Genomic DNA, 26370 nt, shown 5'->3' with positions numbered 1-26370 from the left:
ACTCAGGCTGATGTTAGTATGTTAACACACTAAACTAAGATGGTGAACATTGTAAACGTTACACCTGCTTAACATCAGGACAGTTAGAATTACTGGACTTTTTCTGGACAGAAGCGAAGAACTGCCGTTGCATTGAACTTTACAGACTAAAACCGTAATCAGCTGATAGTGTAATGAAGCGATTGCACATATTGTATAATTTACCAACATGAAAAGATGATTAAGTGTTGCTGTAACTTACTTATTCTTACTTCTCTATGGTGACACAGAGGAAAGAGGAAAAAGGAAAAACATCTCTGTGATTGCTGCTTCAAAGTTTTATGTGCTATACTCAACAGAGAAACCCTGGTGTTGGTGCCACGGCTGCTGCATGTTTCTGTCAGTACCAATAACATACTGAGGTTTGATTTGCAGCTGTAGTGGCAGAATCTATAAAAATAAACGTCTTCTCAAACTTCTCAAATTACTGCTGTAGAAAAACCCACATCTCCACTTCACATCAGATTCTGAACAGAATGAGTCGCTCTGTCCCTGGGCACAGACATGTAGAAGGACCCCTCCCCCGTTTCTACGAAGGAGGAAGACGACCCCATTGTATAAGTTTTGTGGCTCCCTTAGTCATTTTATGCCACGTTGAGATCACTCTGTATCTTTGAGGTTTTTATTCTGTGTCTCTTTCTGGTCGTCTTGTTGTTTTACGTCACTTTGCGGTTGTTTTACACCCAAGGCCCCTGAACCCCTCGGGAACCTTGGGCCAGTTTACCTTGAGGTATTTCCAGTTTGACTTAACGATAAGATGGAGACTTGTAAAAGGTAAAAGAGAGAGATGATTGATCTGACCTGGTTCCGTTGTCTGACACGGTTTCTGGTCTCATTCCTCTCATACTCTGGTTTCCTCTGCTGTGATTGATGGCTCGGTCATGCTGCAGGGAATGCAGATCGTGCTGAATGGTGAGTTCATTGTTTACACTGGGGTTCATGTCAGTGCAGCATCCCAGGGGCAGAGTGTCGCTGACATGAATAAAATAAATGAATGCACAGCAGGAAACAAAAACAATCTAGCTCCCCCTTGTGTCTTTACACAGAAACCAACATGGGTTCAGTTTCTCACAGAGCGTGCTGTCACAGTAGAAAGTGAAAACATAAATATTGTATGTCCTCTAATCTGTCCGAGATGAGGCTGTAGATCTGCTTTGCCAACTTTCTTTTGTGTGTGTGTGTGTGTGTGTATTCAGGTGATGTCAGCGTGGGCATCAAATGTGACGCCAACATGGTCGGTGACAAAGAGGCTGATGTGGATTTCGACATCATCCCCAACGCCAACGACACATTCACCGTCAAATACATCCCTCCTGCCGCAGGAAAACTCACCGTTAAAGTCTTGTTCACTGACAAAGTACAGTCACACAACACACACACATACACACACACACACACACTAATGCACAGCAGAAAGGTTTGCATGTTTTCTGATGTTGATGGGAGAAATAAACGATTGCAGTCCTGGTGAATTTCAGTGTGTATGTTTTCACACAGGAAGTTCCACAGAGTCCCTTCACCGTCAAAGTGGATCCTTCCCACGATGCGTCCAAGGTTAAAGCAGAGGGTCCTGGACTGGCTCGCACTGGTGAGACACATATTTACACACACACACACACACACACACACACACACACACACACTTGTTCTTATCTGACTGTTGCGCTTTAAATCTCTCTCTCCTCCTACCTGTCCAGGTGTAGAGAGCGGTAAGCCGACTCACTTCACAGTGTTGACTAAAGGAGCTGGTAAAGCACCGCTGGATGTTTCCTTCTCCTCCGACGTCAAAGACTTCGACATCATCGACAACTATGACTACTCTCACACTGTCAAATACTCACCTGTGCAACAGGTACGTCAAACATGCACCTGTACAGGGGCGGCCCGGTGCTTCACCTGGTAGAGCGAATAGCACGAAAGCTTAGTCCTAACCACAGCAGCACTTTGAATCTGACCCGCGGCCCTTTGCTGCATGTCATCTCCGCTCTCTCCCTCCGGTCTCCAGCTCTCAGATCAAAGGCAAAAAATAACTTTGTTACAACTTGTACAACTTATGTTGTACAACAGGTGTGTCAAATTCACACCTTTACAACAGGTACTTCAAATAGACACCTGTACAACAGGTACTTCAAATCAATACCTGTACAACAGGTACTTTAAATAGATACCTGTACAACAGGTACTTCAAATAGATAACTGTACAACAGGAACCCCAAATACGCACCTGTACAACAGGTACTTCAAATAGATAACTGTACAACAGGAACCCCAAATACGCACCTGTACAACAGGTACTTTAAATAGGTCTGTCAATTCCTTACCTGTACAACAGGTGTATCAAATACACACTTGTACAATGGTTATGCCAAGTATGCACCTGCTAAACAAACATGTCAAATAAGCACCTGTGTAACTGATTGAACAGGTACATTGTATACTCACCTGTACATCAAATAAATAGCAGTGCATGAAGTTGAACAACAGATTTGTCACACATGCATCTGTTCAGTAGGTATGTTGAATACACACCTACACAGCAGGAGGTACATCACCTGCACACCTGTGCAGCAGACCTGACAGGTGATATGAAAATGAAGACTTCTGAGTAAGTTTTCAAACTCCCCACAGCTGTGATGAGCAATCAGCAAAAACTCAAAAAGAAAAAAACACTTGAAAGTTGTGTTGCTCGACGTGTTCGCAGACTCACCTGCACAGTGAGTGTCCGTCTCAAACGGCGTCATCGTTGACCGACGTGTTGAATGTGTCTGCAGGGGGAGATGACGATCTTGGTGAAGTTTGGAGGAGATCCCATCGCTAAGAGCCCGTTCATGGTCGGGGTTGCTGCCCCGCTCGACCTCAGCAAGGTCACCGTGGACAACCTGGATGGAAGTAAGAAATCCTCTCTGTCTTTCTCTGTTCTCAGCTAACCTCTGTAACTGTACAGTGACTTGATAGAAAATATTTGAAATGTTAAAAAATATTGAAATTTCTATTAAATAAATTTCCAGCTTGGACCAGACGAAGAAAAATTAAATTCTCTTCATCATTTACAAAATAAGTATTTAGTTCTTATGGAGACTCCCAGGACTTTGGAAAGTCTCATTTGCACATTATTGTTAAATTGATAAATGTTCATTTCAGGAGTGGAGGTTGATCAGGAGCAGCAGTTTATGGTCGACACCAAGGGTGCAGGAGGTCAAGGTCACCTGGAGGTGGCGGTGGTGAGTGTCAGAGATGCTTTTTTAATTTCCCATGTTTTTGTCACGCATCATTCAAAGTTGACAATATTTTTTAATATAGAAATTCACCAGTTCTTGTGTGTTTGTAGCTGAGTCCCAGTCAGCGCGCAGTGCCCTGCAAAGTGGAGCCTCAGCCCAGTAAAGCCGACGTCAGTCTGGTCCGTTACACCCCCACGGAGGAGGGGGTGTACGCTGTCAACGTGTCCTACGACGGACACCCTATCCCTGGGAGCCCCTTCCCTGTGGAGGCCCAGCTGCCTCCAGACCCAAGCAAGGTAACATCAGCATCTGATCCTTAAGGTGGTGGATACAGAAAAAATATTTTGTTAATGTTGCTCCCGTATTCTTCTCCTTACAGCTTTATTTCATTGGCTGACAAAATGTAGTATTGGAAAAGGAAAACAAAAGATTTATTGACTTTTTAATTTATGTATTAGTGATTCATGAAGACCAGCATGAAAATAGACAGAAAACACACTAAAATAATAAATTACAATTTTAACAGTCCACTGCCAGTAAAATGTTTATCATGTATCTGTATGTGCAGTGTGTCCAGTTTCTTGTTTTGTTCCTTGTCTGGTGGCTTCCCTTCACATCTGAAGGAGAGACAGACACAGATTAATATCTGCAGTATTTCCACAACAGCGTATCATAGTTTTAGTTTTACTTGTTTGTGTTGTGAGTCCAGGATGTCTTATAGATAGGGATGGGAAAAAAGGGCCAATAAAACCAGATGAAGTAAAGCAATTAAATTACAGCTGGACATTAAATAAATGCAAATAACATCAACAAAAAATGAAATTAACAAAAGAAAATGCAATATAAGTGGCTGCTTGGTCCCTTTACCATTCCCTCCCACCCTCTCCTCTCCAGGTGAAGGCGTTTGGTCCGGGTCTGAAGGGAGGTTTGGTGGGGAACCCGGCAGAGTTCACCATCGACACCAAGGGCGCCGGCACCGGAGGTCTGGGGCTGACGGTGGAGGGGCCGACCGAGGCCAAGATCGAGTGTTCTGACAACGGCGACGGTACCTGCTCCGTGTCTTACCTGCCCACCGAGCCTGGAGACTACCTGGTTAACATCCTGTTTGAGGAGGTGCACATCCCGGGCTCACCGTTCAGGGCCGACATCCAGATGCCCTTTGACCCCTCTAAGGTGGTGGCGTCAGGGTCGGGGCTGAAGAGAGCCAAGGTGAGGGTCGGGAGAGGAAGACAGTTTTGGATGAATTTAAAAATTATGGTGATTTGTTCCCAACTGCAACAACAAAGCTTCTGAATTTGATACAGCTCAGATTTGAGACTCCAAATCTTTCACAGACATTCAGGTGATCAAAATGTTTTTTTTCCATCCAGATGTTTTTTTGCTCATTCACAGTTTCTGCATAAAAAAAAAAAAACTGAATGGAAATTTCAAGGAAAAGTTGAGATATTGCTGAAAGACTGAAGGTGGAAAAGTTGGTGTTTTGATAAAAGCAAGATGCAACAAAGTGCAATGGAAACTGACTTATATATCATGATATATCATGACGTACATGAAGCACGAGCTTCCTCATATTCCTTCTTCAAATTAATATATGAAACAAACATAAACACAATAATTCCATCATGTTTTTCCATCAGTTGAGGTTTGACTGCAGCTCTTTTAATTACATCATCTCATCGCGTCATCTTCCTCTGCAGTGGTTTTTCATGGCGCCGGACTGGAGAGTTAGTGCCATCAACTATACGCACATTGATTCACATTTTTCATCACTTTTCTTTAAATTCGGCTAAAATTAACCCGTTGACGGAAAACTGACTTCTGAAAGAAAAGGGTGAAATGGAAATTGTCTGACGGTCTTTCCACTTTCTCAGCTCAGTCGAGTTCCAAACATGATCTATTCTCAGACATTTTGCCAAGACTAATGAAGAAATGTCTGTTTTATACGAAGTGTGATGCAGCTTGTTGTGTCTGTGCAGGTTGGAGAGACCAGCGTGGTGAATGTGGACTGTTCTCGGGCCGGACCGGGCCAACTCAGCCTGGAGGCCGCACTGGACTCCCCCCCCTCCAGCCCTACTGGCTCTGCACCAGGCTCAGGTAACACAACACTGTCTTCATCCGCCACCAGGGACCAGTACATGAACTGTCAGCTGTGAACGAGCAGCACTGGTGTTTCTACGTGTTGTAGCTCATTAAGAACAAATCTCATAGATATTCAGAAGTCATCTTTCAGTCTCTAGATATATTCTCTTCCTTCCAGGAAACCAATAATTTCAGTTCATTTCTGTGAAAATCAAGATGCAGACTCTTGAAACTTGCAGACAACATCATTAAAGGAATACTTCAACATTTGGGAAATGAGCTTATTCCTCTTCTGGCAGCGATGTAGAGTAGATTGATACCACCTGCATGTTTGTCTATTAAATATAAAGCTGGAGTCAGTAAGACTGGAAACATCAGCACCTCTAAAGATCTCTAATTAACACACTGTATCATGTTCATTTAATTGGTGCAGAAACCAAAGTGTAGAAATGACAAAATTTAATTTAATGTGCCACACTATTTCTTGAGCAGGCACAGTAACTTCCTGGTGTTTCCGTGTTGTGAAGAGTTTCCTGTTTGAAACACACAAAGCAAACAGCTGACATTTGTTTACATTCACACGGTCTTCAGTTCTGTGTTTTAAAGAAAAATGTAAAAACCTGTTGTTCCAGGTGTGAAAGCTAAGACGGAGGTGGTCGACAACAAAGACGGGACCTACACGGTGACCTATGTCCCTCTGACCGCTGGCATGTACACCCTGCTGCTCAAGTACGGAGGAAAGGCCGTCCCCGGTTTCCCCGCCAAGGTGATGGCGGATCCTGCCGTCGACACCTCGAAGGTCAAAGTGTTCGGACCTGGAGTGGAGGGACAAGGTGCGGTATGGTCCATCGGAGTCAGTGTGCAGCTCTGACTTATTTCATGCTCTCGAATGAACAAAACTGAACATTTAACAATATTATTAACGCTTTAATCTTTGAGATACAACACATTGTTTCACAGGCTGAACCTTTCAAGCTCTCTGTTTTAATGTGTGTTCTCTAAGCTGAGACCTTCATCGTATCACCGCAGCATCAGAGCCGCTGTCTGAGGACAGTAGTACTATCCATGACTAGTGAACTGATCCTCATGTGCAGTCAGTGGAGTTCTCCCTTTAAACACACCTCCCTCCCTCCCTCCCTCCACTCTTCTTCAGATGTTTTCAGAGAAGCCACCACGGAGTTCACGGTGGACGCCCGTCCTCTGACCCGGCGAGGAGGAGACCACGTGAAGGCGGAGGTCAGGAACCCGTCCGGAGCGCTGACAGACTGTCAGGTTACCGACAAGGCCGACGGGACGTACGGCGTCGAGTACACTCCTTTTGAGAACGGTAACTACTACGGTATCTACTCGGCACTGTGCGGTGGTGTTTGTGGGTGTGTGTGTGTGTGGTGTCTCAGCAGCTGCTGTCTGTCCTGGTGTGTATTTCAGGCGTCCACAGCGTTCAGGTTCTGTATGACGACACACCGGTTCCTAAGAGCCCGTTCAAGGTTTCTGTGTCAGAGGGATGTGACCCCAGCAGGGTGGTGGCTACCGGCCCCGGGCTCCAACAAGCCCTGACCGACAAGCCCAACAACTTCAACATCATCACCAGGTGAAGGCGGCGGGCGGTTACGAGCAGGGAGGAGACTGTTTTGAGAGTTTGATAGTATTTTGTCAAATTTGAATCCAGCCCCAAATCCACTCATCAGATCTTTTAATTTAACAGTTTTTTAACAGTTGAATTAAAGACATCTGAGTTTTAAAATATAAATATTTTTATAATTTATATTGTCACCATATGTTTTGTCACTGCTCTGTGATATTCATTAATCTCATTTGGCCCTCACGGGGGCGAGGCGGCTGTGAGGCCAAAGAAAAACAATATTAATTCTGATGTTTGATGAAGGATTTATTTTGCCGCGGAGCCAAAATGAAGTCGTCTGTTGTGACTCATCGCTTGTTTAGAAACAGACCTTCTGCACTGCAGTGTCTCTGTTCATGCAGCGTTTCGCTGGAATGATAAACAGTCTCTAACTTCAGGTCAGGCTATCGCTGATTTTGGGTGCACTGATCCTTTAACAGAGGGGCAGGTATCGGCGGTCTCGGCATCACTGTGGAGGGTCCGTCAGAGTCAAAGATGTCCTGTAAAGACAACAAAGATGGCAGCTGCAGCGTGGAGTACGTTCCTCTCACCCCCGGCCTCTATGACGTCAACATCACCTACGGAGGAGAGCACATCCCCGGTGAGATGAGATTTTTATTATTGTTATTTTATCATCACATTATGTGTCAGGATTTATTTTTCCTTTTGGTTCAACCCTGTGATTAACGGTGAAATATCTCAAAGGATATCTCTGATGTTTTTCTGTATTAAACCAACAATGAGTTAGTTCGGCTCTCAGCACTTTTTAACTACTTTAACGCCTCGAGTCAGTTTGTTCCCACTGAAGATGAAAATCTGGATTCATTACTCAAACAGGAAGAAGTAGTTCCTCTGTCGGGGACTATTTTCAGCCCTGAAATGTGGTGCTGTAGTGAGTATTTCCAGCACCAGGACAGTGTGTGGGATTGATTTAATAATGTGTGTGTGGTCATGGTAATAAAGGAGCATGTCAACAGTGTGTCTCATTCATGTGTTTTTAATAGTTTTTGGACACAGTGGAGCTCTGAGATATATCACTTCATTGCTGGTTTTAGTCTTTTAATGGGATTTGTTGTTATAAGAACAATAAAGGATATAACCTTTAAATGTAGACAGAGATTGGTACAAACATGGATGACACCCCGAAGATAAATTCAATCTGAGAAAGCTCATGGTGGGATATAATTATAAATATCTAATTATTGATTTCTCATCTAAATATTGAAAAGCAGAGTAAAGAAACTGATCTATTTATCTTTCTCTCACATGTCTGTTTATTTCCTGTAAGCACTTTAATATTGAATCCTTTTTGCAACACTTTTTTGGCTTTGTTCTTGTTTCCGCCTATAAACAACCAGTGAAGTTGAAGGATGCGGTAAATGTTTTGCAGTTAATGTTAAAAAGATGTTGCTGGTGTTATTGGCTGATAAAAGACGTGCCAAGTGTTTCAGTTTAATGCTGTTTAAGATGTGGTTGAAGTTACTGGCTGAAGTTAAAAAGCTGCAGCTCGCTTTAATTGACTTGAGTTCAGGAAAAGCTCAGCGTGCTTCCTCGTTCGACACCTTTCATAGACAGCTGTGGGTTTGTGGTTCCGCTCTGTGACGGCTTCAGTCCGACCCACAGAGAGCTTCAGGATGGAGACGTGTTTTCACCAGGATAAACTTAGTGGAGATAAACTGAGGAGCCTGTAGTGAGGCTGCTTTAAGAAGCTACTGAAACATTTACATGACACAAATTATTCTTTTCAAATGTAACACAACAGCAACTGGTTAATTCCTTTAAAAAATAAAATAAAATACAAAATACACAGTGAAAAATATCAAAAATACAGTTGATATTAGCAGCATCGCCTCCATGACCAGCTCCTGTACTGAGAAATGTTTATTCACTGACACGCCAGGAGGGGCTCCCCCTTGTGTTGGTTGTTGGTCAACGCAGCCGTGACGTTAAAACAAAAACATCACATTTCTATTTGTTACGAATATTTAACGGGACTGATAAATATCTCACGAGTCATATTCGTAGTAAACATTTAAGGTAGATCTGTTTCTTTCTTCCTTTCCTTTCTGTGACTTAAACCAACATTTCCTTTTCCTCTTCTTTCCAGGAAGTCCATTCAAGGTCCCAGTGAAGGACGTGGTGGACTCCACTAAGGTCAAGGTGTCTGGTCCCGGTGTGGGGTCAGGGGTCAGGTCCAATATCCCACAGTCCTTCACTGTTGACTGCAGGAAGGCGGGCGTGGCCCCTCTGGCCGTGGCCGTCACAGGTCCTAAAGGCATCGCCGAGCCTGTGGAGGTGACAGACAACGGGGACGGGACCCACACCGTGTCTTACACCCCGTCTGTGGAGGGGCCGTACTCTGTGGCCGTGAAGTACGCAGAGGAGGACGTCCTCCGCAGGTACACAGCAGTACTGCAATACTGATGAGGGTCGTTTAACAGGAAGCTGAGTCAGGAGCCAGTTGATGAGTTTAAAGATAAAATCAGATCTGAGAAATGTACTGAATATGGGAATATTAATATTAATAGAAAAATATGTTGCTGCTTTTTAAGAATTTGAACATGCGATACAGAAGCTCAGAGTCAACAGACGTAAAAATAAAAATTCACATACAAAATATCACCACATAAGCATTTGGGAGGTTAGTGTCTGTAGTAACACGTGTCTGTTGTCTCTTCAGTCCCTTCAAGTTTCGGGTTCTGCCCACTCATGATGCCAGCAAGGTGCGAGCCAGCGGCCCCGGGCTGACCAGCGGCGTCCCTGCCAGCTTCCCTGTCGAGTTCAACATCGACGCCAAGGACGCCGGCCAGGGCCAACTGAGCGTGCTCATCACCGTCAGTGACACACACACACACACACACACACACACATAAATATAGACCTGGAGGAAAGAAGACACATGAGGCAAAACTTTTTTCCTCTTCCCTCCTCTCTCCTCAGGACCAGGATGGTAAACCTAAACAGCCCAGTATCCATGACAACGGTGACGGTACATACCAGGTGTCTTACGTCCCAGACCGTGCAGGCCGGTACACCATCGTCATAAAGTATGGCGGTGACGACATCCCAGCTTCACCCTACAGAGTCCGTGCCACAGCAACCGGAGACGCCAGCAAGTGCACCGTCACCGGTACGTGACCACTGATGACACGTCTCACTGAAAACAGAAATTAATAATAATAATAATAAAATGATGAATGTTTATAAAAATCTAAAACGTTGTGGAGCAAAAAGCCTAATGAAATGTTCTTGTCAGGTCCCGGTGTGGGTCCCACGGTGGCCATAGGCGAGGAGCTGGGCCTGGTGGTGAACGCTAAGGGTGCTGGGAAGGGGAAGGTGAGCTGTGTGATCGTTCAGCCGGACGGCAGCGAGGTGGAGGCCGAGGTGCTGGAGAACGAGGACGGCACCTTCGACATCTTCTACACCGCCCCGGCGCCCGGGAACTACGTCATCTACGTGCGCTTCGGAGGAGAGAACATCCCGCGCAGTCCCTTCAAAGTCATGGTGAGGGAGGGACGCAGAATGGTTCATTGTGATTTAAGGGATCCAAAATGTGTTTATGTAAGAAGAGGCGGTTTTCTGCTGCAGCTTTGAACGTAGCATCTCAGAGACATACGCCTTCGTTAAAGTTTGATTGGGGATTAAAAATCATTTCGGTATTTAAAGGACCATACCTGTGTTTCTCTGTAAGTCTCCACTCAACTACAGATCTTGTATAAAGACAGATTTAGTTTATCATATTTTCTTTGTGATTCCTGGCAGCGGATCTTTTCCATACAGCATGAAAAATACTGGCTTTGCCTTTACAACAAGCGTCTTGTTCCAGCGTCCTGCAGAAGCTGCCACAGTTCCTCTGTGGGTTTAGTCTGTCTCAGTCTCTTCTGTCTCCTCACGTGATCCCACACTGACTCTGTGATGTTGAGATCAGGACTCTGTGGGGGCCACACCATCTGTTGCAGGACTCCCTGTCCCTCTTGACTCTGAAGATAGGTCTTTATGATGTCAGATGTTAACCCTTCATGTTGTGTCTTCAGGCCACTGATGAGGTACCCATGATGCAAGAGCAGACGTCCCTACAGCAAAAGGCTGCCCCTGGAGCTGGCTTTCAGCCCTGGGTACCCCCAACACACACACACACACATACACACACACACACTCACACACACACACACTCACACACACACTTTTAAACAAACACAAGTGGTCAAAACACACACACACTTGATAGCACACATACTGTATATACACAACATAGACACACACACACACACACACACACACTGCTCCTCTCTGTTGCAGGTGAATGGCCGCTGGTTAAAACTTTACCTCTCTCTCTCTCTCTCTCCATTCTAAAGCGTACTCGCCCGACCGCTTTGCTTCCTCCATGTCATCGCTTCTCTTTTTGCCTCAGCCAATGGGATCGCAGCAAACTTCTAGCATCATTACATAAATAAATCCCAGGTGTTTGCGATGAAGAAGGTGTTGCTATGGTTACGGGTTTTTCTTCACCAGGGGTTTTATTGTGGTGGTCTCTCTCTCTCTCTCTCCCCCTCGGTGCACTCTTCATCGCTGTGGCTGCATCACAGTCATCACCTCATCATTATCATCATCCTCCTCTTCCTCTTTCTTCCTGCTCTATCGCACTACACCTCCCAGGATGCCCCTGTGTGGGCGGGGCTTGGATGCAGCAGCAGCATGTTTCTAATGCAGGTCAATGAGAAGGACAGGAAGATGTTTTTTCGTGTCGAATGACACGTTAAAGTTTGTGTCTGTTTGTGTCTGTCTTCCCCAGGTGACATCAGACAACTACGAGCCAATCAGCAGCAGCGTCAATGGAAGCGGCTTCAGACCGTTCGACATGGTCATACCTTTCTCTTTCAAGAAGGGAGAGGTCACTGGTGAGTGATGGGCGGGTGATCGGAGTAGATTTTGTCTTTTACTCGGTGTGGTGGAAACTGGAGTTGACAGTTTGTAAAGCACCTTCCACCAACAAGGCAACAAGACGTGATTTACATAAGACGGAAAATGCATGAAGGCAGCGATAAAAACAGACACACACGCAGCTGTGTGCAAAGGTTTGGGCAAAATACCTCATTTATTGATTTCTGAGGTGAAAAGAAGTAAATATGTCTCCTGCAGTAAACAGACATTAAAATGAGCCTTTTTTCAAATGTTAATGCGCCGTTACTTTTTATATCAGTCACTCATCATCAGGTAAATAGAGCCGTCTTAAATAGGAGTGGCTCAACACTTTGTAACTGCTTGTAGTAAAGAGTCGTTCTATTGTTTTTTTATTCTGAGGCTGTCCTGCCCACACAGCGTGTTTAAGGTGTGTTAAACCAAGAGATTGTCAGTGATGTTCAGGGGACCTTTGTAGCTTAAAAAAGTTAAACAGAAATATGTTAATTCTCCCTCTCGCCGTCTCAGGTGAAGTGCTGATGCCTTCAGGTAAATCAGCTCAGCCGCTGATCACAGACAACCTGGATGGGACGGTCACAGTGCAGTACTCACCCACTGAGGCCGGCCTGCACGAGATGCACATCAAATACAACGGCACACACATCCCAGGTTAGCACACAACAAACACACACACACACACACACACTCATCTCCTTCAGTCAGATCTCATGATTGGAGTTAGAAAGCTGAACTGGAGACACCTGGTGTGTAGAAGGAGAGCTGCACCCTGTGTCTCCCTCAGACGTCAATCTGCTGTCAGGATGTTTGGATGATGATGTCATAGTCAGGATGAAACCTGGAGAGGTGTGTGTGTGTGAGAGAGTAGGACCATGTAAACTATGTACATAAGGTGTGCAGTGTGCATGTTTGTGATTAAGAAGTGTGTGTGTGTGTGTGCATGTGTGTGTGGATCAGTGGTTCTTTTTCAGCCAGCAGGAGAAAACCACTAACCACCAGCCTGTAATGACATCACACCCTGAGAATCTGTGTGTGTGTGTGTGTGTGTGTGTGTGTGTGTGTGTGTGTGAGTGAGAGAGAGGTGGTGTTTAAATGTGTCTACAGGGTTTGGTTGATGTCACCGTCTCGGCTTTATTAATAGATCACATGGCCAAAAGTATGTGGACATATACATATCTTCATTCAACATGTTATTCTAAACCATGAACATTACTCGAACAGTTTGAGTTTGGAAACTGGCTGCAGAGATTTGCCACAGAAGCATTAGAGGTCCAACACTGATGTATGGACATGAGGACATGAGTGTTAACATTGTCGTGTCAATACAGGAAATAGCCAAACACAAACTAATGACCCAAAGTTGGAAGAACAATTATCTAAAATATCATTATGTGCTGTTGCATGAAGATTTCTCTTCAATGAAAAACACACACAGACCAAAAGTACATAAGGTTTAGTATTTAGTAGTTTAGTATTGTGCACAGACTCCAACATGAGACACTGATTTTCATCATCTGCCAGGTTTTTACTTTACCAGTAGTTTTTATCCTTGTTGTACTAATGAGTTGAGTGTGTGTTGCAGAGTCTCCCCTCCAGTTCTATGTGAACCACGCCAGCAGTCCCAACGTCACAGCCTACGGTCCTGGTCTGAGCTACGGCGTCGCCAACAAGATGGCCACCTTCATCATCTACACAGAGGACGCCTCTGAAGGTAGGAGAGAGGGAGGAGGAGAGCTGGTAGTTATTCTGGTAACAACATCCTCGACTAGCAGCATCAGTCACGAATAAATGTTGTTGATAGAATTGTTGTCAGTTCTTTTTCTGCCAACTAATTTATTAATTAATCTGTAATGGACTAATACTTTCAGCACTAAGGACGAGAGCAGTGTTAGGATTTGAAGCAGCAGCAGTAGTGAGTTTGTTGTTATACTATTAGCTTATGTAGTTTTAGTAAATTGTTGTCAACATCCTGTATCAAATATATTCAGTCTGACCAATCATCTGTCCGTCCAGGTGGTCTGGACCTGGCCATCGAGGGTCCGTCCAAGGCAGAGATCAACTGTGTGGACAACAAGGACGGGACGTGCAGCGTCAGCTACCTGCCCACTCTGCCCGGAGACTACAACATCCTGGTCAAATACAACGACGAGCACATCGCCGGCAGCCCGTTCACCGCCAGGATCACCGGTCAGTCTGCACGCCAACGCGCACACAGCCACTGCTACATGATCAGACAGATTAGACCATCGTTTTAACACATAACGTACAATAGCTGCCTGTCCACAGCTGTGTCTTACCTGTGTGTGTGTGTGTGTGTGTGTTTCAGAGGACAACCAGCGGCGCTCTCATGTCAAACTGGGCTCAGCGGCAGATTTCTCTCTGGACATTAATGAGACGGACCTCAGCCTGCTGACCGCCAGCATCCGGGCGCCATCGGGCCGTGACGAGCCCTGCCTGCTGAAGAGGATGGCCAACAACCACATCGGTAACACACACACACACACACACACACAAATACACATTTTAAAAAGTAAATGAAAATCTGTATTTCATCTGGTATTAAATTCTCCCTCCTCCTCTCAGGCATCTCCTTCATCCCCCGGGAGGTGGGTGAACACCGGGTCAGTATCCTGAAGAACGGTCGGCATGTCGCCAACAGTCCCATCACCATCATGGTTGTCCAGTCCGAGATCGGCGATGCCAGCCGGGTCAAAGCGTACGGCGACGGCCTCGTCCAGGGAACCACCTTCAACAATGCCAGCTTCGTGGTCGACACTCGAGAGGCCGGTAGGTGCAGCTTCAATCGTCACTGATTTATTTCAACATTTAAGTTTCCCTTTTGCGATTGGTCCAGACTGAAAATATATGAACAATTATTGGATGGATTGCCATGAAATTTTATAGAGGTATTCATGTTCCACAGAGGATGAATCCCACTGATTTTGGTGATTCCCTGATTTGTCTTGTTGCGCCATGATGACGTTGACATTTGTGGTTAAGATTTCACATTCACGTCTATGTCTGGATTTATTGTAATAATTTTGTCGATCTCTTGACTGTCTCTCCAGCGCCATGATGAGGTCAAAATTTTGTTCAGTAGTTTGGTTTGTGACCAAATCTTCTTATTTTTGATCTAAACCAAAAGATCCTGTCAAATTCATCGAGTTAATTGCTGATAACGTCACTGAAGATTCTGAGTGCTGTGTCTCTAGGTTATGGCGGCCTGGCTTTGTCCATTGAAGGTCCCAGTAAGGTGGACATCCAGACAGAGGACATGGAGGACGGGACGTGTGGAGTCACCTACTGTCCTACTGAACCAGGAAACTACATCGTCTCAATCCGCTTCGCTGAGGAACACATCCCAGGTATAAAACAACTATTTATGTCTTATGGCTAAGAAGTTAATGATTCAAACTCTCCTCAAGTCAAACTCGCACTTTGAAGATGGAAATAGTTGCATTTTGGACAAATAGTTTGAGGTGTGTGTGTGTGTTTTTTATTTCGTCAACAGGAAGTCCGTTCACAGTGCGGGTGACGGGTGAGGGTCGTATCCGGGAGAGCATCACTCGACGACAGAAGGCGGCATCTGTCGCCAGCGTGGGGAGTGTGTGTGACCTCAGCCTGAAGATACCAGGTACACATGCACACACACACACTCTTACATATCGCTGCTCTAAAGGTTCGTCTGATCGGCTGTCTGCAGTGTCAGTCAGAGGAATGTCAGTGCAGTGGCTTTTGTCTTAAATTTATCCAACATGTTACCTGTGAACGTCTCGAGCAGTAAGAGCACTGCGTGTTTATATCAGTGAAGAAACTGGCAATCTGGAGACGATGTCCAGACGTTGTGTGTGAAAACGTCAGAGATGCCCCTTCTCCTTTTCTAAACCTGTTTCCTGTCTGAAGCTACAACATTTCTGTCTGTTTTTTCTCAGCACTGACTGTAGTCTGCATCAGCTTTGTCTTTTGTCCCTTCTTATCTTTCTTTTCCTGTCTTTCCTTCCCTTTTGTCTCACCCTTCCTCTTTCTCCTTGGCTTCCATTTTCTTTTTCCTTTTTCCTGTCCTTGTTTTTTTTTCTTTCCTTCTCCTGTGTCTTCTGTCCTTCTCTAATCACTCCTCTCCTCCTCTCATTTTCCTCCTCTGTGTCTTTCTTCCCCTCTCTGTCCTCTCACCTCCTCTTGGTCATCCTCCTCTTCCTCCAGTGAGCTGGTTCCTCCTGGTCTTGTCTCGGCAGCTCCTCTCTCACACCTCCTCCCGCTCCTACTGTTCCCTCTGGTGGTCTGGAAGATCCGGCAGTCGCCGGGCTCGTCCCTCTGCTGTTGTGCCGGATCAGAGCCTCTCTCCTGGGCGTGTCCGCCTCATCTCTGGCCTCTCTGGTCTAGTGTTAGCGGGCAGAGCGAAGCCAGCGAGGGGTGTTTGGCTTTTTGATGCCCGCTGCTCGGTGGGCAGTGCAGGGGTGGAGGGTGCGTTATAGAGCCCTAGGAAAAAACATTTGCTGGGCTTGGCAGCACAAGGTTTGCAACACAACACGCTTTATTAAGTTGCAGCTGTTTGTGTTTGAGAGATTCTGTCCGTCTGTTTTCAGCTTTGCTTTGTTTTGGTTTTCAGGTTGAGTGATTCATCTGTTGAATATACTAGTTGATTTCATTGAACTACGAGATGACAGGTCTAACCTTCCATTACCAGCTTCCAGTGTTGAAATGTAGCTGATAATATTTACTCAATATGAGGTACTCCTACTCCACTACATGTCCATGGGAACTAGTTTTTACTGCACTGCATTTATTAGACAACTAGTTACTAGTTTCTTTTTCCTGAGCATCGCATGCAGCACTTACATAAGCAGATTGAAATTTTGCACTGCAGAACAAATGAAATAATAGATTCATTTTAATTTTATAGAGTTCAGTAATAAAATACGGTACCTTCCGTTGACAGCGATCGACATGAAGGACGTCACTGCTGAGGTCACTTCCCCCTCTGGAGCCAGTCAGCCTGCTGAGCTGGTTGCCGCTGGAAACGACACCTACTGCGTGCGCTTCGTGCCCACAGAGATGGGCGTGCACAGCGTGAGTGTGAGGTACAGGGGCATGCACGTGCCAGGCAGCCCCTTCCAGTTCACTGTGGGGCCGCTGGGAGAGGGCGGGGCCACCAAGGTGAGAGCAGGAGGTCCGGGACTGGAGGGAGCACAGGCCGGAGAGCCAGGTACATTCACACCCACCCATACAGATATTGTCCTCACAGGGACTTTGCCTACATACACTCACCTAACTCTGCATTCAGAAGTAAAGGTTCACCTCATAAATCATAACTCGTGGTTTTACTACATGACGTTACATTAGCTGCTTCTAATAATGATAATAATAATAAAAAAAGAGAAGAAAGACTTCTGTGTTTTGTGGACTTGCAGTTTTCTCATTCTCTCTGTCTCTCACCAGCTGAGTTCAGTATCTGGACGAGGGAGGCCGGGGCCGGCGGTCTGTCCATCGCTGTGGAGGGACCCAGCAGGGCGGAGATCTCATTCGATGACCGCAAAGACGGATCCTGTGGCGTCTCTTACATCGCTCAAGAGCCCGGTAGAGAAAACACACCAGCACTTCACACTGATTGTTGCTCATTAATGTCTCTCTCTCTGAGTTAAACTCTCTCTCTCTCCAGGTGATTATGAGGTTTCAGTGAAGTTTAACGACAAGCACATACCTGACAGCCCCTTCCTGGTTCCCGTCGTCGCTCCGGTGAACGACGCCCGCCGCCTCACTGTTACCGGCCTTCAGGTGAGGCATGAGGAGACACCTCCACACCCAGCCTGCCCTGCCTGGCTAAAGGGCTCTGGGGCACAGTTGCATAAAAATGGGATGTTATATAGAGAAGATGAAGAGGGTGTGAGCCTTCGACTGGTTTGGGTGTTTGTTCAAAGACAGATGAATGTTAAATTTAGTTCTTTATATTTATTATTAGTATAAATTTCAGGCGAGGAATCACTGTAACATCAACAAATTTCCAGGTGCTGCTTTTTAAAAATAACACTGGAATGAAAAGTCTCAACTCTCCAGCCACCAAATCTTTCAAAGATTTGTAATTCATGAATTGATGATAGTTAAAACATGTTCTCAGAGCTTCTTCCACTTCAGCAAGAAAAAAGTACATTTGGAGACTCAACGTTTTGGATTTGTTTCTTATTTAAAAATAAAATGAATGAAGTCATTGAACACTAGCCTTTGCACAAGCATTAATTAGCCCATTTCAGTCGAACCCTTGCAGTTGTACAGGTAGGCAGGTTAAAAAGTATTTAAGTTTTCTTTATGCAACTGGCCTCATGGACATGACCACAGTCAGGCAAACATACTGTTTCTGTGTGAAGTTGACACGCCGACCTGAGAGAGGTGCTAAAGGAAACGTGGCAATGTTTCATCCTCCATCCTTCTTCTGACACTCTTAAGGTTCTAACTAACATTTATAATTTATAACATTTATTTTTATTAATGACTAATTCTTTATACCATTATTTGTCATAAAATGTCAGAATACTGAAAACGCTCACTGTAATTACACAGAGCTTAAGTAAGATATTCAATTGACAATCATGACAACTAGAGAAAAGCAGCAAATCTTCTCATTTGAGAAGCTGGAACGATGAACCCTTTCCGTTTTGGCGTTTCCGTTAGCGTCACCCTCAGGACAAAATGTCAACTTAACTAAGAAAATATTTCATCATCAAATAGACGGATTGTCTTCGCTCTCTCGGCCGTTTTGCCTGGCTCTGGTCATCCCTCGTTTTGTCTGGTGTGGAACTGCTGGTGTTTCTCTTGTGTTTCATTTAAAGGCTTTTAACAGCACCATCATCTCCATCATCAACAGCATCATCAGCTCCGTGGTTGCCTAGTTACAGCAGACAGAGACGGCCACAGCAGAGCTCCTGCTGCCCTCATAGAGACTGTAGTTTGTTTGTCTGTAGCTGTAGATGAACCTCTGTTCCGTTCAGTCGACAGATAAAGTTCCACTGTCTTGGTACTTTACCATTACCATTCTCTGGTTCTTCTAGTTAAGTTAACAGTTGGCCAGTTTAATTACAATTTAATATGTTATCATATTTAATATTATCATTATTTAAAATTAGAAAACACTGAAATTATGATTCAGTATTGAACCTCAGAACTGGAAATAATTCTTTATAATTTTTAAGCTGCCAAATGTCTGGTCAGGTTCATAATTGTATTATTCTTTGATTAGATTACATCTAAATTATGCCATTTTTAGACTATTTTATTTATTTGAAGTTCCTGTACATCTTGATTTTGCTTAGACACCATTTAAAACTAATACATTATTATACCAAATTTTATTTTATTATTAATTTATAATAAAATGTTGGCTTCTTCTGTGAAAGTGCTCGCACAAAATATTCACATTCCTCAAAGTAAGGTATAGAAAGGAACTGTTTTTGTGTATCCAAACTGTGATATTGATACATCAAAACTTATCGCAGTGTTATCAATATTGGCGTTTATCCCAAATGGTAAGTTGACTGCAAGATTAGCACAGAAAGAGAGCACTAACTAGCTGCAGTGTGAAATGTCCCACTCCAAATATATCTTGGTCACAATCTTTAGTCAAATAGTCTTTATCATCTTTTTTTAATCTCTAAACTGTTGTAAACCTTGTCATATTCATTGAGAACTTCTTTAAAGACTGAACTATAACGCTGCAGTACATTGTCAGTGTGTCTAGCTGCTTTGTAACACTGTGGCCATCTGCCTCTGTCTGCTGAAGCTGCACCAACAGGAGCTCAGGTAAGAGTAGAAAACAGAAGAATACATGGAGAGAAACGGTAGAAATAGAGCAGAGCTCACAATAGAAAAGAGTAGAGTAGAAACTTGGAACAGGGAAATGGTATTTTCTTTGTAGCACCTCAAACTGCTACTTAAAAGTGTGTGTGCATTTGTATGTGAGTGTGTGTCTTATTTTCTTCCCTGATGTTAAACTGTCTATCCCACACTGACTGTGTGTGCGTCCGACCTCGGTAGGAGTCTGGTCTAAAGGTGAATCACCCAGCATCCTTTGCGGTGCGTCTGAACGGAGCGCAGGGGAAGATGGAGGCCAAAGTCCACAGCCCCTCTGGTGCTCTGGAGGAGTGTGTCGTCACTGAGCTGGAAAAAGGTTTGTGTTTTATAAGTGGGTTTTTAAATATGAAATGAAATATGGGAACTGAAGGGAGAAAAGAAAAAGCCAGCATGTAACAAATCCCTCTGTCTGACCTCCAGACAAGTACGCCATCCGGTTCATCCCGAGAGAGAACGGTGTCCACTCCATCGACGTCAAGTTCAACGGCTCTCACATCCCAGGGAGTCCTTTCCAGGTCCGAGTCGGGGAACCAGGACAGACCGGAGAGCCCGGTCTGGTCACAGCGTATGGAGCTGGACTGGAGAGAGGCACAACGGGTGGGTCACTTGTTACTGGTTGAAATTTCTCACACAATAGCGTCACAAAAGAACACAACGGGACCCTAACATAACAACATTGTTAGTTGTATAACAAAAATTTGTTGAGTGTCCTTAATCTTGCAGGTACCCAGTCAGAGTTCATCATCAACAACACTAAGGCGGGCCCCGGGGCCTTGGCCGTGACAATCGAGGGTCCGTCCAAAGTAAAGATGGACTGCCAGGAGGTTCCCGAGGGCTACAAGGTGCAGTACACCCCCATGGCGCCTGGAAACTACCTGATCAGCATCAAATATGGAGGACCAAACCACATCACCGGCAGTCCCTTCAAGGCTAAAGTCACAGGTAACATGATGAGCGTCACTCTTCAAAACACGTCACATTCTTTAGTTTTTTCTACTGGCTCCAGACAGAAAATATATAAATCTGTCTAAAACATCGACAGTAAATTCATGAGTGACTTTTACTTTTTTTCAAATGCAAATGAGTAATGTCATTTGGTATCTTCAGAGTGGAAGTTCATTCTTCACCAGTGGAAGAATAATAATAACAAAACAGCTATTTAATTTGTACTTTTGTGTCACTCACTCTGTATCATTATTTTCTACATTTAAAAAACACAAACAAAAGCCTGGATGCAATAAATCATGGTAGGTTATAGTGGCTTGTCAAATAGCATTGTGGGAAATGTAGGAGAGTAGTAACTAAAGTAGGAGCAGATGAGACAGGCTTTGTTTTTGCATAGAAACGTTTCTCCTGGTTTGTAAAACATTTTAAACTACCACAGAAAGAATTATTATATAAATTATTATGCCTGATTTTCCTTCCTCTCTTTCTCAGGTACTCGGTTGGTGAATGTGACCAACGCCAGCGAGACGTCGACCCTGACAGTGGATCCGGCAGTACGGGCCTCCAGCAGCAGCTTCGCCCAGAGCGCTATGCCCAGGCTGGGCGACTCCGACGCCAGCAAGGTGCTGAGCCGAGGCCCCGGCCTCAGCAAGGCCTTCGTGGGCCAGAGGAGCAGCTTCTCTGTCGACTGCAGCAAGGCCGGTAAGGAAGTCTCCGCCCACAACATGATCTCACTACTGACCTGTGATGATAGTGCATAGAACAGCTCATAACATCTCCATGCATCCCCAGATCTAAAGAGTTAGGTTAATGAGTCAAATTATATCATGACTGACAGGAAAGACACCTGATACTATGAACTTCACCTACTTGTTATCCTCCCCTCCTCTCCTCAGGTAAGAACATGCTCCTGGTCGGTGTGCACGGTCCTCAGGTTCCCTGTGAGGAGGTTCTGGTCAAACACTTGGGCAACCTACAGTACAACGTCAGCTACATGCTGAAGGAGCGAGGCAATTACATCCTGGTGGTCAAGTGGGGTGACGACCACATCCCGGGCTCCCCCTTCCATGTCGTCGTCCCATGATGCACCGCAAGACAAATTGTCCACTCCTCCTGAACCATTTTGCATCCCTGTATGAGTTAAAGTGGACACATTAGCTGAACTGTAAATAACTGTCCAGTGAACAAGTTGCTTAACAAAGCTTCGTGTGCAAACTTTTTCAGTTCAAATCAGATGTTTTAAGGATTTTCTGACCTGAAGTATTTGCTTTATTTTTTTGAAAAGTTACTCAACCTGCCAAACTGCCCTTCAAAAAGGAAAAAAAAAATCTGCTTTTAAAAAGTTGAAGGGAAGACAGAATGAACATCATTGAATTGAGACTTAGTGCTCTACTAGGAGGACACTTCTGCAGTGAGTCAGGGAGGCAAAATGGTAAAAGTGGTAGGCATTATAATCCGGCCTGAAGCTGTAAAGAAAATGGAGGGAGAGATTACCTGATTGGGAAAAAGAGATCTCATCTGTTGATTTGTGCTGCCCTGACATTATCAATTGACAATTGATTTTGCACTTGATGAGGTTTTATACTTGATTGGTAAATTAAAGATTAAATAAAAGATTGCTGTAGCTTTACAAGAGTTAGTTAGAGAGAACGTTGGTGTCTGCATGTTTCCAAAACATTTAACTGGATTTTGGATTTGGAAAAGACATGGACTGAGACAAGTGGAGCCAAACTTTTAAATGCTTATGATTAGAAAAATAACTGGAATTACACAGCACTTTCCTTCAGGTTACACAGTGCCAGGATCAAAAGATGGAGTTCTGTGAGGGTTTTTAGTGGTTTGATGGAGCTGGGGGGCCAAACGACCGGCTGCTGGTTTAAATCCCTCAGGTTTCTCTGCTTGGCCATCTCCCATGAGGATAATTAAGCGCTGTGAACGAAACAACTAGCTTAACATCTCAATGAAAATAACTGGAGTTCTCTGTGTTTGGTTTATTGTCATATGATGTTTCTTTAAAGTGTGGGCAGACCAGATTCACTCCGGCAAAAAGCGCCAAACTGCACACGACTACTGATGTTTATTGATTTCTTTCTCTTGAACCTTGGCTCCTAAAAACCCCACGAGTACATAATGTTGCCATAACAAATCAATGACTGAGCTGCCTTCACACTACTGTTTACTGCACTGTAAAACAGACTACTTACTTATGAGCAAGAGGTTCATCATTGTTCTCTGTTGTTCCTTCTGCTGCATTTTCACATGAGCAGATCTGACTTCTAACTATGTGGCTCGGTTCTGTCAAACTCAGGTAGGGATGCTGGAGGGTTTATATCTGATAATGATTAAAATCTGTCATCATCAGTATTTCTCTGCCAGCATAAATCAGACACACACAATGTCAATCACTACATAAAATGTTAATGTAAAACACTCAAAATCAGATCTGAGCTGGAAAATTGGAGGTCAGATTTTTGGTTTGTGTGTAAATGCTGTGTAAATCTGGATGAATCTGTCCTTATGTCTGACCTTTTGATACGTAAGGGAGGATTTTTGTATGTGGGAAGAAAGATTCTCATTTTGTATTTGGAAATGGGTGATTTAATGTGAAACTAAACTCTGAGATGATGTACATTTGATAATTAAAATCAACTGGAATTAAGAAGATTGACTTCATTCTTTCATTTCCTGTTCCTGTGTTGAAAACTTCAACTACAAACTGCATCTGCATCTGCCACCAGTAACATGATAAAAAGTAGGGTTACCACAGGGGAAATAGACCAGATGGATAAATAATGCATTCACACACATACTTAAGAGCAGAGGATGGTATTATTGATTAGCTGGATAAAATCTAATAATTTTACTAAATTAAATCGTTGAGTTTATGTTTAAGTGATTTTTTTTTTCAGTCTACACAGTGATCTGTGAAATGCTTAAAGGAATAGTTTGGATTTTTTGACATGGGGTTGTGTGAGGTACTCATGAATAGTCAGTACATTACCAACAGTAGATTCTGTTCAGCACGCTGCCAGTTAGGAGATCCAACTGGGGGCACCGGCAGAGTGGCAGAGTGATGTGTTACTGTGAACAGGGTCAACAGAAACAATGTGTTTTAGACACTTTTAAATACGCCCATCAAAAAATAAAATATGTCGAAAAACGACAGAGTATAGTAAGGCATAAAAAAATCATATTTTAGTAAAGCATAAAAATGTCAACTAACGTCATACTATAGTAAAGCCTTATTTTAGTAAGGCATAAAAACGTCCAAAAAATCTCGTAGTATACTAAGGCATAAAAAAATCATATTTTAGTAAAGCATTAAAATGTCATTATATAGTAAGGCATAAAAACGTCATAATATAGTGAGGCCTGAAAATGTCAAAAACGTCATAGTATACAAAGGAATAAAAAAGTCATATTTTTGTAAAATATAAAAGTGTCAAAAACGTCATAATATAGTAAGGCATAAAAATGTCATATTTTAGTAAGGTCTGAAAAACGCCAAAAGACGTCATAGTATTGTAAGGCATAAAAACGTTGAAAAATGTCATAGTATAGTAAGGGCATAAAAAAGTCAAATAACGTCATGGTATATTTAGGCATAAGAAATTCATATTTTAGTAAGGAATTAAAATGTCAACTAATGTCATAGTATAGTAAGGCATAAAAATTTCATAGTATAGAAAGGCATGAAAATGAAAAAAAAAACATTATGGTAAGGCATAAAAAGTCATAAAAACGACATAGTATAGTAAGGCATAAAAAGTCATAAAAACATCATAGTATAATAAGTAATTGTATATTAAGGCATAAAAAGTCACAGTTTAGTAAGGCATAAAAAATGCCAAAAAAAGTAATATTCTAGTAGAGCATAAAAATGGCAAAAAATGTCATAGTATAGTAAGGCATAAAAATGTCAAAAAACGTCATAGTATTGTATGGCATAAAATTTAAAAAAACGTCATAGTATAATAAGGCATAAAAATGACAAAAAAACGTCATAGTATAGTCAGGCACAAAACGTCACAGTATAGTAAGGCATAAAAATGACCAAAAAAAGTAATATTCTAGTAGAGCATAAAAATGGCAAAAAACGTCATAGTATAGTCAGGCACAAAACGTCACAGTATAGTAAGGCATAAAAATGCCAAAAAAATACATATTATAGTAGAGCATAAAATGTCAAAAAACGTCATAGTATTGTATGGCATAAAATTTCAAAAAAACATCATAGTATAATAAGGCATAAAAATGTCAAAAAACGTCATAGTATTGTATGCATAAAAAGTCATAGCATAGTAAGGCATAAGAAGTCATAGTTTAGTAAGACATAAAAAGTAATAAAAACTTCATATTATAGTAAGGCATAAAAAGTTATAGTTTAGTAAGGCATAAAAAATCATAAAAACGTCATAGTATAGTAAGGCATAAAGAGTCATTGTATATTAAAGGCATAAAAACGACAGAGTATTGTATGGTTTAAAAAGTCATAATAACGTCGGAGTATTATAAGGCACAATAAGTAATAAAAATGTCATAGTATAGTAAGGTATAAAAAGTCATAGTATAGTAAGGCATAAAAAGTCATTGTATAGAAAGGCATAAAAAGTCACAAAAACGTCATAGTACAGTAAGGTATAAAAACATCATAGTAGACTTTTTAAGGCATAAGAAGTCATAGTATAGTAAGGCATAAAAAGTCATTGTATAGAAAGGCATAAAAAGTCATAAACGGCATAGTAGGGGCGTCGTGTAGCGTAGTGGTCTAAGCGGGCGACCCATGTGTAGAGGCTACAGTCCTCGGTTCGAATCCAGCGTCGGACGGCTTTTCGCTGCATGTCATTCCCCCTCTCTGCCTCCTCGTTTACTATACTAGCAAATTAAGGCATAAAAATCCAAAAAAATATACTTAAAAAAAAAAAAAAAACGTCATAGTATAGTAAGGCATAAAAATAATGAAAACGTGATAGCATAGTAAGGCATAAAAAGTCTTATTATAGTAAATCATAAAAAAGTAATAGTATGGTAAGGCATAAAAAGTCATTAAACGTCATAAAACGTAATAGTATAGTAATGCATAAAAAGTAATAAAAACTTCATATTATAGTAAGGCATAAAAAATCATAAAAACGTCATAGTATAGTAAGGTATAAAAAGTAATAAAAATGACATAGTATTGTAAGGTATAATAAGGCATAAAAACGTCATAATAGGGGCGTCGTGTAGCGTAGTGGTCTAAGCAGGCGACCCATGTGTAGAGGCTGCAGTAGGCCCCGTTTCGAATCCCGCATCAGACGGCCTTTCGCTGCATGTCATTCCCCCTCTCTGCCTCCTCGTTTACTATACTAGCAAATTAAGGCAGAAAAAGCCCAAAAAATATACTTAAAAAAAATAGTATAGTAAGGCATAAAAAGTCATTGTAAAATAAGGCATAAAAATAAAGAAAACGTGATAGCATAGTAAGGCATAAAAACGTCATAGTATAGTAAGGCATAAAAAGTAATAAAAAGTCTTATTATAGTAAATCATAAAAACGTAATAGTATGGTAAGGCATAAAAAGTTTTGGCAGTTTTAGGCATGAAATGTAACTAGAAAATTCCAGGGAAATTTTGAGTGCCACGGGGGCTACTGCCGAGATGAGTACATGATTTATTTCCAGTGTTCAAAAGTCACACTGATCATATTCTGGTTTTGAGAAATGTCTTGAT

At 42.9% G+C, this 26370-nt stretch overlaps 1 protein-coding gene and 1 long non-coding RNA gene across 3 annotated transcripts in view; one reads left to right on the top strand and one right to left on the bottom strand.

Moving 5' to 3' along the window:
- Positions 1-23320, top strand: part of flnba (filamin B a) — a 60762-nt gene extending 37442 nt beyond the window's left edge. Inside the window, exons 17-49 of one of the 2 annotated variants that reach the window (XM_023409445.2) lie at positions 1236-1396; positions 1537-1627; positions 1737-1891; positions 2811-2928; positions 3181-3260; positions 3368-3553; positions 4152-4466; positions 5234-5351; positions 5969-6169; positions 6490-6663; positions 6765-6927; positions 7398-7558; positions 9065-9356; positions 9638-9791; positions 9898-10087; positions 10214-10461; positions 10992-11072; positions 11750-11855; positions 12385-12525; positions 13457-13585; positions 13888-14061; positions 14201-14359; positions 14458-14661; positions 15087-15239; positions 15386-15508; positions 16811-17077; positions 17311-17448; positions 17531-17646; positions 19897-20029; positions 20134-20310; positions 20437-20655; positions 21151-21360; positions 21555-23320. In XM_023409445.2, the coding sequence (XP_023265213.1) occupies positions 1236-1396; positions 1537-1627; positions 1737-1891; positions 2811-2928; positions 3181-3260; positions 3368-3553; positions 4152-4466; positions 5234-5351; positions 5969-6169; positions 6490-6663; positions 6765-6927; positions 7398-7558; positions 9065-9356; positions 9638-9791; positions 9898-10087; positions 10214-10461; positions 10992-11072; positions 11750-11855; positions 12385-12525; positions 13457-13585; positions 13888-14061; positions 14201-14359; positions 14458-14661; positions 15087-15239; positions 15386-15508; positions 16811-17077; positions 17311-17448; positions 17531-17646; positions 19897-20029; positions 20134-20310; positions 20437-20655; positions 21151-21360; positions 21555-21742 (5525 nt within the window). In that variant the 3' untranslated portion in view covers positions 21743-23320. The remainder of the gene's footprint in view (positions 1-1235; positions 1397-1536; positions 1628-1736; positions 1892-2810; positions 2929-3180; positions 3261-3367; positions 3554-4151; positions 4467-5233; positions 5352-5968; positions 6170-6489; positions 6664-6764; positions 6928-7397; positions 7559-9064; positions 9357-9637; positions 9792-9897; positions 10088-10213; positions 10462-10991; positions 11073-11749; positions 11856-12384; positions 12526-13456; positions 13586-13887; positions 14062-14200; positions 14360-14457; positions 14662-15086; positions 15240-15385; positions 15509-16810; positions 17078-17310; positions 17449-17530; positions 17647-19896; positions 20030-20133; positions 20311-20436; positions 20656-21150; positions 21361-21554) is intronic. The other variant, XM_023409446.2, reaches the window with a different exon arrangement.
- On the bottom strand, positions 15961-23674 carry LOC147818933 (uncharacterized). The gene is made up of 3 exons (XR_015437464.1): positions 23660-23674; positions 21529-23380; positions 15961-21400 (listed from the first exon to the last, which is right to left on the bottom strand). It is a non-coding gene; the product is annotated as an uncharacterized LOC147818933 (long non-coding RNA).
- Positions 23675-26370: the final 2696 nt, after the last annotated feature.

The sequence above is a fragment of the Seriola lalandi genome, unplaced genomic scaffold (assembly GCF_002814215.2).
Source record: "Seriola lalandi dorsalis isolate HSWRI2012SDOR001 ecotype SW California unplaced genomic scaffold, Sedor1 jcf7180002054393, whole genome shotgun sequence".
Taxonomy (NCBI): domain Eukaryota; kingdom Metazoa; phylum Chordata; class Actinopteri; order Carangiformes; family Carangidae; genus Seriola; species Seriola lalandi.
This window is presented reverse-complemented; position numbering and strand designations above follow the sequence as displayed.